The sequence below is a fragment of the Struthio camelus genome, chromosome 3 (genome assembly GCF_040807025.1).
Source record: "Struthio camelus isolate bStrCam1 chromosome 3, bStrCam1.hap1, whole genome shotgun sequence".
In the NCBI taxonomy this organism is placed as follows: domain Eukaryota; kingdom Metazoa; phylum Chordata; class Aves; order Struthioniformes; family Struthionidae; genus Struthio; species Struthio camelus.
In genome coordinates, this window is record NC_090944.1 from 33,990,716 (window position 1) to 34,007,951 (window position 17,236).

Genomic DNA, 17,236 nt, shown 5'->3' on the forward strand with positions numbered 1-17,236 from the left:
CCAACCCGCGCACCTCCCCCCGCGCCGCCCGACACCCCCGCCCAGCGCTCAGCCGCCGCGCCGGCCCCGCCCCTCGCCCCTCCCGCTACGCCGCCGCGGGTGGGCGGGGCCAGGCGCAGCGCGCAGGCGGGTTTGAACGGTGGCGGGTGCGGGGAGCGGAGCGGCGGCGTGCTGCGAATGGAGCCCATACTGAAAGGTACCGGCCCGTGCGCGGGCAGGGCCGGCGGCCCGCAGCGCATCCCGGCTGGGAGGAGGAGAAGAAGGGGCCGCTTTTGTCCCAGGGGAGCCGCGGGGCCGGAGCGGGCCCGTTTCACAGCGCTGCCCCGCCCCGTCCGTTTTCCCGGTGCCTCCCGGCGGAGAGCGGCCAGGCCGGGCCGCGGAGGAGGAGGGGGAGGCCCGCCTCGCGGTGGCGGCTCGCCTCCTCCCCCGCCCGGGGGCCGCCCGGCGCCAGGTCGGAGGGGAGCGCGGGTTTAGTCCTCCCCAGCACCGCCTCCGCCTTGTTTCGCCTCGTGGCCCTGCGGGCGCAAGCGGCGGGCGGGCGGGCCGGAGCGCGCTTGCGAGCGGGGCTGCTCTGCCGACGGCCCGGGAATCCGCCCGCCCCGCCGCCGCCGCCCTCCCTCCTCGCGTGTCCTGCCCCGGCTTCTCCTTCCGCCTCCTTTTGTGCCCCGCTAGGTTGCCCTCCGAGTCTCTTTCCCCGCTCTCGCTGCCCCCTGCGGGATCTCCTAGCATAGCAGAAGTCGCCCTTTAGGAAGAGCCTAGCTCCTCTCTTCCCAGAGCTAGTTTTTAAAAAAAAAAAAAAAAACCAAAACTGCAAGCCCTATCCCATCTTCGTTTTCATCTACTGTGCAAAAAGTACGAAGTGTCTTGTCTTTCCTTTGTTGGAGTGTATTTAATTAGCTAAAATTGGATAATTGGAGTACAAAACGTACCTTTTAACCCTTTTGGTTTTTATCCTTTTTACCTTTTGTATCAGGTAAATACATGACTCCAAGTCCCATGTTAGAACTTTGCTGATATTCTCCAACCTATTTTTCTAGCAGAACTATAGTGATAAAGGTTCAAAAAAATACTTGATATGAGAGGAAGTTCCTTTTTTTTTTTTTTTTGCCTAAAACAAGTGCAGTATTTTTCAGAATAGAGCAACCAAGGAGGAAAAAAAAAAAGCAACTCTGACAAAAAGCTGCCCTGATCCAGTAGTAAAATGAACACAGTTAAAAAGAGAACTGGTAGTACACGTGTTCTAAGTTCCCATGTGTATCTGAAGTCACAGTGCTGATGATCAGAGTTTTTCCCCTCTAGTCTGACTGAGATAAGGAGGTGCTCTATGTTTCTAATTTCTCTTATATGCTAAATATGTCTGGCAGTTATAACGTGTTAATTAAAAACATATTAATCTTTATAAAAGTACTTCCACTGTTTCAGCATTATTCTGTTTTGCGTTTAGAAAGAAGACAGATGATTCTGCATACATATTCATTATTAACTAAGATACGTAAACAATGTTTTCCAAGGATGACACTCAAATTGACTTTTTCAATTTTATTCATTAGTTCTGAGAGTTCTGTGGCCAGCAGGTTGTTTAAAGTTATTCTTGTTACGCTAACAGCCTTCCAGTTTTCTGGAATTTTCCTGATGAGTCACTATTCAAGAGAGGAAACTGGTATGACCAGGGTAGCTATACATCTTTTAGTGTAATGCCCATCCTAAGTAAAACTGAGGCCGTGATTGTTATGAGCTTAATTTGCTCATCTCTCCCTTGTCAATACATCTGTATTGTTTTTGTAGAGGGAAAAAAAAAAAAAACCCATCAGCCAAGGCTGATTCATTCCTTGAAGAGATTCTGGTTGCTAAAGGAAGCTGTGTAAATGTAGTATACCAAAAGTCCAGTAAAGCAGCTGACTTGAAATGTTAGCCTTGTGGTCTGTACCTATTGTGTTCTTCAGTATAAATAAGGAACTAGTGAAATTTTAAGTCAGTTGAGAATCATTGAGTAATAATTCTATTAAATTTTCCCCGTTATGTTTTGGACTAACTTGTGTTAAAATTTCTGATTGACCCAAAGGTTAGTGTTTAAATAATGGTAAAGATAAGCAGACATGTAAAGATACTGTATTGCTTGATTAGCAGGTAATGTCCTTTTAAGTTATTTAACAGGTATCAAGCCTAATAGTTTGTTCCATTACAACTAATTTAAATACACTTAAGGGAATTTTCCTTCTGCTGCTAAGGTACGATATTCTGTTTATTAAAAGCTATAATTACCAGGAAATGCAACATATATAAAAGCAGGATTTTGTTGGGAAGACAGTTGAAGCGGTTATATCTTAGTATACTTAAAATAGCTTTTTGTAACTTTCCTCTGATCCAGGTATTTCAGCATTTGTAGAAGTTTGGTCATCCAACAGAACAGAAAACTACTCAAAAACCTTTGAACAGCAACTTCTTGATATGGGAGCAAAAGTAAGGAAACTATTTAAATTGAAACAAATGGAATAGGAAGGCTCTTAATTACAAACTGTAGCTTGTATATTCTACTTGTCATGTATATTTATTTGTCGTATGAGTTTATAAAGTGTAAGAAGGAAGATAGTCACAGACCTGAGAACACATGAAGATGCTATAGAATTCTTATGAGTGCAGGATGGGAACTGCATTTGAAACCTATATATATATGTGTGTGTATATATGTGTATATAAAAACTCCTTGCATATTAGTATGCTATGTGCCATGACGTTTTATTCTCCCTTTCCTGTTCAGTTACAGAAAGTGCCAGTAAAAACACATCTAAGACTCTTTGTATATGTTTGAGTGATTTTTGCCATATCAAATATGCTTGTAACTGCAGAAGATAGTTAACTGCCAGCTGTAAATTCTCAACCTGAGACTGAGCTGAGACTAGTATCTCCCCTTGTTGCACATTATCACTGGTTAATGGAGATTTTTACAGCCCACATTATGTTCTTAACATTTGTGTGAACTCCCAGTGCTTTTTAAGTGAGCACGTTAGGTGTATCTCATTGGAATTTAGTAAATTTTGCTTATGTCCCTGAAGCCCCTCTTTCTGTGTGAATTTAGCTGAGACAGCATGACAGAACGACAGAAGAACTGTTTTTGTTATAAAAAAAAATGCAACTTGCAATATATAATTCTTTTGAGTAAGAAGTATTTCTTGTTATGTTCTTTTAGACTGTTCTGTCAGAGATGGAGAATTCTGTTCTGATGATTTCTGTTTTCTCTCACAGAAAACAATGACAAAACAAAAGGCTTCAAAATCCTTTATCTATTTTGGGATGATCAGAAGGTAGCTGAATATGATAAAAGGTACAGGCAGATGATACAGTGAGCTTATTTAGCAGATCACTATGACTGAAAAGGGATGGTCCTCCTCCTTCATCACTTGATTCCTGGCCAGCTGTTTCCTTTTCCTGGGCTGATATTATTACATAATACCTAATGTTAAGCAAAATTGGCTCACTCTAGCAGGAGAGAAAATTTCCCACTAGATTGTTGGTTGAGTCATCTCAAGGTAAGGTCAACTGACCATTGGAGAACCTCAGAAGTTAATGGGGGAGGCAGGAGAGGGAGAGTGCTGCGTGTAGCTGTATCCTTACTCTCAATTTTGGATTGAGAGGACAGCGTAAAGCGATGCTTCTCCATAATTTGGAAGCAAAGCCACATCCAAGGATCTGGTCTCCTTAGAATGTAAGCTGTGAGCCTGATGCCAACAGAAGTGACTAAGAACTTGTATCTGGAGTTATAGCTTATTCCAAAAGAGCACGTCATTTGTCATGTATAACTAGATATTTAAATCTCATCATTTCTGTCTTCTGTAAAGAGATAAATCAGCTTGCAACTAGAAATTCTTTGGAAAAGTCAAATCGTTTTTTCTCAAAGCCAAACACAGGTCGAGTATATTGGGAGCCAAACATAGTGGCGCAATTGAGAGCCACAGCAGAAAGCTACACAGCTACTGCTTTTTGGTCATGCTGAGAAGATGCTGCTGTAAAATAGGAATTGTTGGGAATGGGATCACAACAACTGATCAAACTTTCCTATGCATAGGGTATTTGGTCCTTACCAAATGAAACTTCTGTTATGAAGAGTGGAGTAGCTAGAACTATAAAGGCTTTCATTTAGCTGTCAATTTCATTTCAGCTAAATTTCATTTAGCTGTTAGACTGGTGTCTGAAGACTTGAACAGTTGTGCAACATAATGAGAATGTGTGAGGTATGACAAGAGCTGTTCTGGCTTGGCTTTTGTATCTCTCACTTTTCTTTTTAAGCTATAAACGTTCCCTTATAACTTTTTTGTTCATCATAGTTCCACCCTTGCATGATGATTCTGTCAACAGTAAAGGTGATCTTTAATGATGAGAATTGGTTGAAAAGATGAGGTCAGCTTTTCTTTTTGGACTTGGGATTTCTTTGCTAAAGAGATGTAACGGGGACTTCCTTGGATAATGACAACTGATTTCTGTACTGGCTATTGCATAAAATCATGTTCGGCTACTTTAAAATATTGGAAGATTAGTGATATGCCTACAGTAGGGTGATGAAAAAGGTTACCTAGAGAAAAGAAACCTGAAATCAAAAGGCTATTCTAGTCTGCTCTGTGTCAGGAGCACTTGTTTCAAGGTATAAACACTTCTTTATTTATTTATTTATTTTTTTTTTTAGCAGTGCATTGGCTTGACTCATGAGTTCTGGTTGCTTCAGGTTTTGTTGCTGAGATGGAAGAGATCAAAACAGTCCTTGACATTGTGTTTAGAAAAAGGTTTTATGTTAATATCTTATACAGAAAAAATGGACTACTCTGTCTAGTTTAATTAGCATTTTCTGATTAGCAGACTGAAAGATGAGCTCTCTGTACTTCTGCAGGTTTCAAAAACTTTCAACAAGCAGGTGACCCATGTAGTCTTCAAAGAAGGACGTTTGGCTACATGGAGGAAAGCACAGAAGACTGGTGTGAAAATAGTTTCTGTACTCTGGGTGGAAAAGTAAGTAGTATTGAATATAATGAATGTGACTCATTCCAGACAGAATGTTCTCTAGTATGATTTTATTTAAGAACTTAAAATACAGTACCTGTTTGTTTTTTTATATACTTAAAATAGAGACCAGATATTTATGTTGAATAGAATTCCTCCATTTCCATATGAAAAGGCACATTTCATCATCTGTGCGTAGCACCGCCCCAGATTCCATCAGGGCAAAAAAAAAATGAAGGAGGTAATTGTACTGTTTCTGAACTTAATTCCCATATACAGAGTATCTCCTACATGGAAGGAAAAGGTCCATATGTAGTCTGGCTCTTAAGAAATGTGGCAGGGTCAGAATGGCACGGCCTGAAAATTTTCAACCCCCATATGGAAAAAGTTAAATTAAAAAAAAAAAAAAAAGCTATCAGTTTTCAGCCATGCTGCAAGCCTATGAGAAAGTTTGCTTACAGTCTATGGTTTTTCCTCTGAGCTTACTAAGTAGTTGTGAGGCTTAACTTGGATTTCAGATAAACTGTAAAAACACTTAATCTATGAAAACGTGCATGCGTTCTACTCAAACACTTCAACAGATGAATTGGTGTGATAATGGAAAGAAAAATGTAGGTTAAGTAAAAGGCCCTCTCCTGTACTAGTGAAGTGCTACGTGCATGAAGAAACAGCAGGCACCTAAGAGGGGGGAAAAAAAAAAAAAAAAAGCAACACCGGTATCTGTAGTGAAAAAAAGAAAATCAGGCAGTTCTACAGAAACTTAAAGGCATGATTTTCTCACAAGACAGGATTGAAGAGACAAGAATTCTTCAGCCTACAAGAAGGAGTGAGAAGGGAGGGAGAGGAACTTCTGTGAACACAAAGGGTCATAAGGAAAGACTGAATAAGGAAGGAACGTATATTCTCCTTCCCAGTATAAGCATTAGAGAGCATCAAAGGAATCAGGCAGGAGGCAGGTTTAGAGAAAACAGTAGTTGGTGTTTTTAGCGTAGTAGGTAGTTAAGCTATAGAACTCTTTGTTGCAGGGTCATTGCAGATGCCAAAGATTTACATAGGTTTAAAAAAATGCAAGGAAAAAAATAAAGGAAAAAAATTGCAGTTAATGTTATCAAAGATCAAAGATGCTCTTGCCTCAGACTGTCCCTAAAGTGAATGCAGTTTTACAATTGAACAAGAAGTAATTTTGCTGAGAAGGAAGGAAAACTATAGAAATGATATTTTAACTTCCGTAAGATTTGTACCTGCAGAGAGTAGAGTTAATGTCTTTCAGATTTTTTTCAATTTTTTTCTAAGAAAGGTAGATAACATCTACCATTGAGGCCAGACTCTTCTCCATGGTGCCAAGTGACAGGACAATAGGCAATGGGCAGAAGCTGAACCACAGGAAGTTCCATCTGAACCTGAGGAAAAACTTCTTTGCTGTGAGGGTGGCAGAGCACTGGCACAGGTTGCCCAGAGAGGTAGTGGAGTCTCCTTCCCTGGAGATATTCAAAACCCATCTGGATGTGATCCTGGGAAATATGCTCTAGAGGACCCTGCTGGAGCAGGGAGGTTGGACTAGATGATCTCCAGAGATCCCTTCCAACCTCACCCGTTCTGTGACTCTGTGTTTCTGTAATAGTGCACAAGAATCTTGGACTTGCTGTAACATTCATTCAAATGAATTGCAAATTTAATTCAAAATGAGTGACGCTTTCTGAATTGATGAAAAATTTTTTTAGTGCTTCTTCAACTCAAATGCCTCAATGAGCAATTTAAAAGAAAAAAAATGCTACATAAAATAGAATTCCTGAAATCTTTGTGTCTAAATTAAGTCCAAGAGGACTTAATACTTCCAAGTCAAATATACAATTGGGGAACTTTACTTGTATTTCCTTAATAACTTAACTCGCTCATGTCACAAATATGATGCACTAAATAATTTACACTCATAAAGCAAAGCAAAAAATTCTTCTAAGTTCTTTAATACTTAAATTTCTTGTTTAGCATATGTGAGTATTAATTTAAACGTTAACGTAGCATACATCTCTGTGACGATTATTATCTAGAATTTAATAGTAGCCACTGAAGTCCAGGGTGTTGAATATCATCTCTAATGCTCCAGGAAACTCTAAGCTCGGTTACTTGACAAATATAAGTAGTTGTTTGGCTTTTTTTACTCAAAGCTGAGTAACTAAACATTAGATTGTAATTTCAAAACATAGGGACTTTAAAGCAGTTAGATCACTAGGTGTCACTAGAATCACAGTTTTGTTTGACTTTTGGAGAAATTATAGTGTACTCCATAAGGTTTCACATTTTTTCTCATAATTAGTTTTCTTATTGAAGAAACTACTCAGGAATGAAATTATATTTGGCTATTTTGGTCAAAAAACTTTTTTTAAATTTACGTAAGGGGTTCCACATTAATAACCAAATTCTTACCTCAGCATTATCTGCAGTGTTCACAACTATGGTTGATTGTATCATACCTCAAGATAACATTTGTTCCAGTGCTTTTAAGTCAGTCTGTTAATGCAAAGACACAGGAAAATCTAGGAATAAGGTATCAGTTTCGTTGAAAACAAGTCTGCAAAAATATAGACTGCCCCTAGATTGAGGAGGCTGGAAATCAAAAACCTGATGATAATGGAAAAATTGGAAAAGCCAGGATCAGGTGAGGCCTCCCTCTTCACTTGCGTAAATAGAGGCTTTTCCTTTTTCTTTCTATTTTGATGATATTCTGTAGACTGCAGTTGGGAGATTACTGTCATCAGAGTTAAGGTTAAGTTAAGGTTAAGTATCTCACTAGCCAGACTAGCACTACAGTCCCCCAAAAATTCAGGGCAAGGTTTGAGGCTCGTGTGAATCTGGCAAGAAGGACTGAATAAAGGGAAATTTGAACGCAGAGGGAATAACCCAGAGCACTGATGCAGTGATTTTAGAGGACATCATTAGGACCAAAGCAAAAAAAAAATAAAAAAATAAAAAGTATGATGTCCTTTATTAAGCGTGTATGGTATAGCTGTGGGTTGTTTTTTTTTTTTTTTACAGTAGTAATACTAAAGACAAGTTTAGGAATGGTTGGTGCTTCACTTATAGGACTCAGATAACTTTTTTTGCAATAAAGGTTCTCATGCTTAAAAAGGATATTGACTGCTCTAATTTATTATGCAGATGTCGAGAAACTGGAGTACGTGTTGATGAATCTTTATTTCCTGCAGTATACACTAATGAAGGATTACCCTTGCTGATTAAAAAAGTGAGTACATGATTTTAAAGAAAAAATAGGCCTAGGGTAAACACATTTTGAACTTGACTTCCTGACTTTAGGCTTTTGAATTTTTTGGTTTCCAAAACCACTGTAAACTGTATCTATCCATTTGAGTAGGTTTTTAAAGGTAGCTTATATCTGTGATGATTTGACATCTTATCTGAAGAAAAGGTAATAAAAGTAGAGATTTTCTATTTGTGAATAGAGATATGGAAATAAAGGTTTGAATTAAAATTAGTGACAATCGGCCATTAGGGGGAAAAAAAAAAAAAAAGGCCAGAGTGACTTCAGTGTGGGTAGTGTTCTGTTGACTTGTGGCAAATGTAAAATCCTGGTATTCAAAAAAAAAAACCAAAACTTTTTTTTAAGATTTAGCTTTGCTGCAAGCAAAAAAGAAGAGTTGGTCAGACTGCTGGCTTAGTCTGCATTTTTCTGAAATCTAACATAAGCTCTCTCAGTTAGGGCCTTTCTTACTTTGTATTAAAATTGGTTTTGGAAAATGTTAACTTCTGCAGTTATCTGTGACTCACAAGGAGAGAATTATAAATAGAACAATAAACTGATAATACTATGATCAAGTAAAAGGCACATAAGTACTTCTGGCAGTCTTATAGTATATACTAAATAGCTGAATATGTCTTGTAGCACAAATGTATGCAGCCAAAAGACTTCGTTGAAAAAACTCCAGAAAATGATAGAAAGCTGCAGAGAAGACTCGACCAGATGGCTAAAGAATTAGCCATACAAAAAACAGCAAGTAATGCTGGTAAGAACTACTTCAGAGTAAGATTCGAATATCTTGAAATTATTTCTTTAAAGCACTAAGAGTATTTCCATATGGCTTTTATGCATCTCATCATAAAAAAGAAAGTTTAGTTACTTTTATAGAGTTGTTTGTGGTGTTACCATGGCACATGTAGTGATGTTAGTATGTAGAACTTAAGTTCTGTTTTTCAAAAAAAACTTTTAAAAAGTTAATATTTATATTCTGTAGCAGCTTCAAATTAATGTACAAGTGAATTTTCTTTGTGCAGAAGCTGATATACCAGTTTTATTATTTGAAGATGATGGTTCACTTGTCTATAGCCCCGTTAACAAGATAAAAGATCAATGCAGTGCAATGGAAAGAAGAATAAAGGAGATGAAGGAAAAGAGAGAAAATCTCTCTCTTACTGGTAAGTTGTTAAATTTTATTTTCTTCGTAAACAGGCACAAATGGCTACCATCCTTATTGCTGAATTTTGACGCTCTTGTCTTGCTCTGTCCTTTAGGCTTTTTTTTTCCATACGTTACTTATATTGAAACATTTGCTTACCTTGACTTGAAATGAAAATATTTAATTAGACATATATACTTAAACTAGATATGACTTGCTATTCTACCTACCTTACAAGGATGTGATCTTGAGCTGGCACTGTCAAAGTCAGTTAGGGTTTGTCATTACATGGATAAGTGTTTCTAAAGGCATTAGTTCAGTAGTGCCCATAACTCACTAAAATGAAGGCTTGCCAGTTGGCGCTTTGAGTCTTTGACCTAGCTAGTGCTAATGGATGCAATTGTTATTCTGAATGTGCTACTGGTCTAAATGATATGCGCAGAATAGGTGGTACTTGTTTCCTCCTGCAGTTCAGTATTAGAACTTTTTTTCTGCCCATTTGAAGAATTATATATTGTACAGTTGTTGCTTTGTGTTATGATTTGACTTAAGTACCTCTTAGGCATGATGACTGGACCCAAACGCTGAGTATCATTTGCTTCTAAGTCATTTGGATTTGAACCGAGTCTAGCATCAATGAGCTTTCGAAGCTGAGCCCTTCTGTGGATTCTGTGCCCCTGACCACCTTATCAGTTTGGCTGCACATTCTTCATTCCAGTAAATGTGAACGCTTTAACTCTTAGTTTCCTTCTACTGCAGTTGGCATGAGAAGTAGTTATGGAACACAATTTTTGTTTAAAATAAAAAAGAATTTCTTGAACAGTCTTAGGACTGTTCAAGAGTACTAACGTATATTTTGGACTTTCTAAACTTGTGAATTATTACAACAGTAAAGCAAGGTCCTAAATCTCATTTCCTGTTAAGTTTTAATATTAACAATTTAATTGACAAAGATTTTGATTTTTGCCTACAGTGACTTTGCAAAATTAAAATTCCAAAGTTTAGGAATCAAGAGTGAGGTTCTGTGAAATACTTCAGTAAGATGTGCAATGTCCCTTTGAACTAATGGGAAGGCTTAAATACATAAATGATCAGGTATAAACTACTAAAAGCACTGAGATTTTAAAATTACATGTTTCTAAGTTTTGTTTTATTGTTGAAGCAGTACTCCAACAAATCAGCAAGGCTTTTGACACTTGTCTCCCACCACATTCTCATAGGGAAGGTCAGGAATCTGGGTTAGATGAGTGGACAGTGAGGTGGATTGAGAACTGACTGGATGGCAGAGCTCACAGGATTGTGGTCAGTGGCACAGAGTCAAGTTGGAGGCCTGTAGCTAGTGGTGTCCCCCAGGGGTCAGTCCTGGGTCCAGTCTTGTTCAATGTATTCATCAATGACCTTGAGGAAGGGACAGAGTGCACCCTCAGCAAGTTTGCTGATGATACTAAACTGGGGGGAGTGGCTGGCACAGCAGAAGGCTGTGCTGCCATTCCGAGGGACCTGGAGAGGCTGGAGAGGTGGGCGGAGAGGAACCTGCTGAAGTTCCACAGAGGCAAGTGCAGGGTGCTGCACCTGGGGAGGAATAACCCCAGGCACCAGGACAGGGTGGGGGTTGACCTGCTGGAGAGCAGCTGTGCAGAGAAGGACGTGGGAGTGCTGGTGGACACCAAGTTGACCATGAGCTAGCAGTGTGCCCTTGTGGTCAGGAGAGCCAATGGTCTCCTGGGATGCATTATGAAGAGCACTGCCAGCAGGTGGAGGGAGGTGATCCTGCCCCTCTGCTCATCCCTGGCGAGGCCATATCTGGAGTGCTGTGTCCAGTTGTGGGCTCCCCAGGACAAGAGAGACATGGCACTCCTGGAGAGAGTCCAGCGGAGGGCTACCAAGATGATTAGAGGGCTGGAGCACCTCTCCTATGAAGAAAGACTGCAAGAGCTGGGCCTGTTGAGCCTGGAGAAGAGAAGATTGAGAGGGGATCTCATCAACGTGTACAAGTATCTGAAGGGGGAGTGTCAAGAGGATGAGGCCAGCCTCTTCTCCGTGGTGCCCAGCGACAGGACAAGAGGCAACGGGCAGAAATTGAAACACGGGAAGTTCCATCTGAACCTGAGGAAAAACTTCTTCACTGTGAGGGTGACAGAGCACTGACACAGGTTGCCCGGAGAGGTGGTGGAGTCTCCTTCGCTGGAGATATTCAAAACCCGCCTGGACGTGATCCTGGGCAACATGCTTTAGATGAACTTGCTTGAGCAGGGAGGTTGGACTAGATGATCTCCAGAGGTTCCTTCCAACCTCACCCGTTCTGTGAAATAATGAGATTTTTCAGTACTTAAGAGTGCTTCCATACTGCCAGGCCAACCTTGAAAAGGAGAGGGATTTAAAAATAGACCCAGCTGAACAAGTCTAGTTGACTTCAAAATACAGATGTTGGTGAATTATATCCAGATTTCAGCTTTCAACTCATTTGGGCACGGATATTTATTCTGTGTTAGCATTAGTGTTACCTTTCAGCAAAAGTGTGAATGAGGTCTAAATTTTGTTGTCTGGTATTAAAAAAATATTTAAATGTGGGTCATCTTTTTTAGTAATATCTGAAGGTTAAGAAAATCTATACCAACCACACTGTGAGTTTACCCCTTCAAAAAATTGTTGTGGAAAGAATGTAAAGAACTAATGTTAATGTGGCTGAGAAATGAAACCAAACTTATTTTACCATGGCTTGTATTAATGTTTTGTTTTGAAGCGTTAAGGTAATACCTTAAATACCTTAAATTTTTGAAAAGCGTTTCTGCTATATCAAGGCATTACTGCTAATTGCAGAATTTGTGAGCTTTTTAGTAAAAAAATTCTCAAATGGCTTGGAAATGTCCTTATATTGCATCAATCATATTTTGATTTCAGAAAAAAAAATGGTGCTGAGTTTTCTAGAAATCAGATCTAAGGACTATCTAATGGCTTTTTTATTAGTGATGATAATTTTAAATACTGCCTAAGCAGTCCGATAATTATTTGTATGTTTATAGTTAGTCAGCGAAGCAATCACTTACCTCTTAACCAATGAGCGGTTTGAAATATGCTTTGAAAGTCTGTCTATTTGCAAATAGGACTAACTGATCTATTATTCATCAATATCTAGCTTCACAGATATCTCAGATACTTCCATGTAATTCACCAAAAGACTGCCCCCCATCAACCTGCGTTTTGACTGATTCAGCAGATGCATTGCCAGGTATCTAACACAACTTTACTTCTGTGTATCTTTAGAATGTGCAGTGATATAATTGTGCACTAAAATAGGAACTTTATATGTTTGTTGTATTATTTATGTTTAAAGTTGAATTATTTTAGTCATCTTAACTGATAAAATGTGTAGAACTAAGAATTCAAGGAAAATGGAGCATGATAATCACTTAGAAGAAATTCCCTTCCTTCTTCCTGGCTTGATTGTCGTCTCCTCTTTCCTCACACGGTTCCCCACGAGGTTGTTATCCTAGCTTTCTATCAGTTTTTATGTTCTTGCAGTGATCTTGTATAGAGCATAGTGTTCAATAGTGTGATTTGGGAAGCAAAAAAGAGAATTGAAGACAGCTGTTCCACAGATGGTAATGCAGATATGAAACATTTTATTGATGAAGGCGATGGAAAAATGTGAAATTAGAAGAAAACCAAAAGTGTTATCCAGCTTAAATATTCAGAGAGTACAGACAAAAGCGTAGCTGATAAGAGTAAAGATAAATTAATTTTCAAATTCTTTTATGGTTGCAGATGAATAGTTTATTATCAAGGTTCTTACTCTGATGCTCAGGAAGATAGGCATTTGTTCATGTGTAGTAGTAGGATGTAAGGGAGATGGTTATTCTGAAGATGCTTAAGCTACATCAGCATGCATCTTTATTCATTTTATTTTTGCTGTTGTATACTTCAGATTTCATTGCTTGTGTGGCTGACATGAGACGTGAACTGCAGTCAGATGCTAATGATCGACTGCAACTTTTAGAATTCATTACGAGGGGCCCTTGGGTGGCCTGGCTACTTTTCTGTTCTACCTTGATAGTAAGCTATAGCTTAATTTTTTTTCAAATGTTCTATTTTATTGACATCATATAGAAATTCTGCCGCTGTGTGTTACATGAGAATAGGGGCAAAAATTACACAGAGCAGTGTTCTGTAGCCTTTGTTGAGGCTGGTTGGTATTTATTAATGAAGTGTTACGGAGAAGTAACAGCTCAATTTTGGAAGTAACGTAGCTATACCAAAACACTCTTTATCTTGGTGAATTAACTGTGTGCTGATAAGGTTGGACGTTATTATTTGAGAGCTTTGCCTTGAGTTTATTCCCCAATATTTTGACTGCACAATGTGATTATACATCAAGAAAAGACCTGCGCATCCCTTCAAGAGATCCAGCGTAGTTTTCATCTCTGATGTGTTATGATGGTGACCCTTTTGTTTGCACTTGTGAGACGTAGGAGAGTATATTAGTTAATAATGACTGAAAGAGTTGAAGAATCCAGTTTAATTAGAGGACAGAAATTAAGACATTTTCAGTTGTCATTTTGGGTGTCTGGTCATGTCATGTGAAAACCTCTCCTTTCATCTCCATGTATTTCATTATTCTGAATTCAGCTAGCTACACCATATATTTAAAAGTATTATTTATGCTTGGTAAGCAAGTAACATCAAGACTTCCCCTAAAACCTACAGGAGCGATTACAGAAGGAGTGTTGCTGAAGCTTTGCACCCAACAACGCATATTAATATAAATATTTGTTGCAATAAATATTAGAGTACAGGATCTTAGAGTAAAGGAAAGCTGGATTTTTAAATACATAAATAATTAAAGATTCTAGCCTGTTCCAGAGGAAATTACTGCAACGAGTTATGAATAGATCCTATGTCACCCCTATTTCATTGCAAATTCACTTCATGAGAATAGCTATAAGACACAATGTATTTTTCCCTATTCTGGTTGTTTTTAATATACTATTTTGATGTTTGTGGTACAGTAATACCACATTGTATTTAATTTCATCTTAACTCTAGGGAAAATACAAGGTGGTGGTAATGTTGTGGTAGCAAAAATGCTTATTTAATTTCCAGTGTTACTATAGCTAGCTTTATGAATGTAAAATCATGCTTCACATGTAGTATTTTCTCCACATAGTTAAGAATGAGAGTTCCTCTACTCTTTTGTTGTAAAGAAGCAGAATGGGATTTGGAGATACTTATTACCACATAAGAAGATATGCTAGCTAATGCTGTTCTGATTCCTTGCCAGCATAGAACTTGTTTTGTTTCTAATTCATTTTCTGTTTAATTTTTATTGTTAACTTAGCCACATAATATTCAGACATATATGGCTAACTCCTTGTTTGCGTCTTTCAGTAATTTCGTACTTGTTTTACTAAGAAATTTTGAACTGTTTCTGCTGTGTTAAATGTTTGTGTTGTTGCTCTTCGTGTTTTGCAGAAAAACAGATGGAGGACTGCTTAAACTCAAGTTTTGATGATCTTTGGGGAACTGATAAATTCAAAAGACGGAAAACAGAGGTAGCTGAGCACATCTCTGATGCTCAGAGTGATGTATGTGTTTCCAAGAGCGCGTCAGTGAATTCTCCTTCATGTAGCTATGACCAGAAGACATTAACCCCAAAGCAATCTAACAGGAGATGCTTAGGTAAAAAACAGATTTTGCAACACACTTCGGATGGTAAATTGTCTTCAGAAAAGAAAGATTTTAAAAAGTTTCCAAACAAAAATCAGATTGATGAAAATACCATAACTCCTTCAGCTGCAAACAAAAGTTCACTTCTCCAAATCAAGGGCTTGCGTCATGTTACTCCTTCCGAAGAAACAGTCCAGTTGCATACTACTCCTGCTTTGATTGGCAGTCTCTCTAATTCACCAGTGAGCCACGAAGGCTTAAGTATATGTTCATTTGGTAGAAATGTTCCTGTTGACGTAAGGGTTTGTACTCTTGAAGACAAAAGGAAGAAGAAACCAAAAGTACGATCTAGTTTGAAACTGACTGCCTCCAAACTGGGTGCATCAGAGTCTGAAAAGGAAATCTTGCAAGCTGTTCCTACATATAACAAGCCGTTGTGCAGTGAGGAGGCTGCTTATGAAGACTACTTTTCATCATCTAATTTGAATGAAAATGAACTACAGATATGGGTACCAAAAAAAGCACAAAATCCTCCTGAAGTTTGTTGCAATGACTCTTTTAGAAAAATAGAGTCGCTTGATGTGAGTTTCTGCAAGCCTCATTCTACCTCTGAGAAAAGTAGGGAAAAATATATTCCAGCAAATGATGTTTCAGTAGAAAATGACTTCAAACCAAATGAACATCCAGAAAGCATACCATTAAATTGTATGTCAGATGGTGAAAACACAGAGAATACAGAAGCTCTAGATTCTGATATTGTGGATAGACATGCTCTCGACAAATCGTACAAAACCAACATGAATTGCTATACTCATGCTACTGGTAAGTTGCTACATAGAGCTGGAAAGTGAAAAGATATTATCATGCCACATTAGAAATATTTGTTCAACTAACTTGCGAAATAAATTTTCATTTCCAAGGGAAAATACATTTCAGAATTACATCAAAAGAAGAAGATGCTGCAGTGGTGACTTTTTTTCTGAATGGAATAAGTGAGTGCATGAGAGCCAAAAGAACACCCATTTATTTTCCCATACATTACAAATGTAAAGAAGGCACCAGGAGTTAAGGGAATTATGCTCACAAAATGCAACAGAAGTATGTGAGATGCCTTTTTCCCCTAATATCTGGTATTCTGTAAACTGTCTGCTGTTCTCCTAGGGTATTCTTAAAAACCGTGGTCCTCCTGTTTTAAATGCTGTGGTACACTTGTAGATTGGCTATGAGTAATTCCTAATCATAGGTTCCCTTGCTTAGATAATTTTTATTTCACAATTTAAAACCACTGCTTCAAATTAATTGCAGTTAAAGGCTTAAAAACTCCAGGAAAACCTAATTTTGAAGTTAGCAGTTTCTGACTTGTGTTATAATGAAGACTGAGTTGAAATGAAAGAAATTAGAGAGTCCACGCAAAAGTTGCAAAACAAACACCTTTTCCGGCCAAAACTTTTTATATGAGACTGATTGTAGTTTTGAATAATAATATAAAGAATACTTTTGATATTTGAGCATTTTCAACTTGATTTAGCCTCTGTTATATCAATGTAGTTGTAGATTAGAATATTGCATCTCAGGAACTTCACTGAAAAATGCTCTTAACTTGCATTGTGGTAATTACTTCCGGGTGCTGATATGTCTGTCTATCAGTCTTTGCATAGGGTTAATTATTTGTAATTATGATTGTATATTTTAGCCAGATTTTTTCCAGAAAATTCTGGAACAGTGCATCAATACATTATGTTAAATTTAATACTAAAGGGCTCGACAGACTTGGTATCAGATTTATGAAATCATCTGGTGGGAAAAATTGAAAGGTGGCTAAACATATATCTGTGGGATTTGAGTTGCTGAACTGTAAACTGTTATGTCAAGTTCGCTACATCGGTGTTTTAATACCTGGGGCACATCATTATAGCATAATTTTGAAAAAACACTTGGATGCGAGTGTATGCTTATGCACGTGTATGTGTACATCCACATGTGTATGAACTCGCTGTTCACATTTTATGCCATGGGGCTGTGTACTAAAAGGTGATCCTTAAATGTATTTTTTTTAATGTCAAAAACTACTCAATTTTTCGTTAATCACAAAGACAAATGCAGGGACTCGATTCTAACTGATAAATTCTAGTGATTCAGTATGAACAATGTTTCAGCATGCTATAGTTCTGTTT

The 17,236-nt window shown here is 38.3% G+C and overlaps 1 protein-coding gene across 12 annotated transcripts in view; it reads left to right on the forward strand.

Moving 5' to 3' along the window:
- The first annotated feature begins 89 nt into the window (after positions 1-89).
- Positions 90-17,236, forward strand: part of MCPH1 (microcephalin 1) — a 132,203-nt gene continuing 115,056 nt past the window's right edge. For 6 of the 12 annotated variants that reach the window (XR_011140087.1, XM_068937334.1, XM_068937338.1 and 3 more), the window contains exons 1-9: positions 90-196; positions 2,369-2,460; positions 4,880-4,998; positions 8,146-8,230; positions 8,888-9,008; positions 9,277-9,417; positions 12,535-12,627; positions 14,868-15,884; positions 15,983-16,054. Coding sequence is in view for 10 of the 12 variants with exons in the window: in XM_068937334.1 (XP_068793435.1) it covers positions 178-196; positions 2,369-2,460; positions 4,880-4,998; positions 8,146-8,230; positions 8,888-9,008; positions 9,277-9,417; positions 12,535-12,627; positions 14,868-15,884; positions 15,983-16,054 (1,759 nt within the window). In the remaining 2 variants the exon portion in view is untranslated. The remainder of the gene's footprint in view (positions 197-2,368; positions 2,461-4,879; positions 4,999-8,145; positions 8,231-8,887; positions 9,009-9,276; positions 9,418-12,534; positions 12,628-14,867; positions 15,885-15,982; positions 16,055-17,236) is intronic. The other 6 variants (XR_011140088.1, XM_068937337.1, XM_068937340.1 and 3 more) reach the window with 1 other exon arrangement.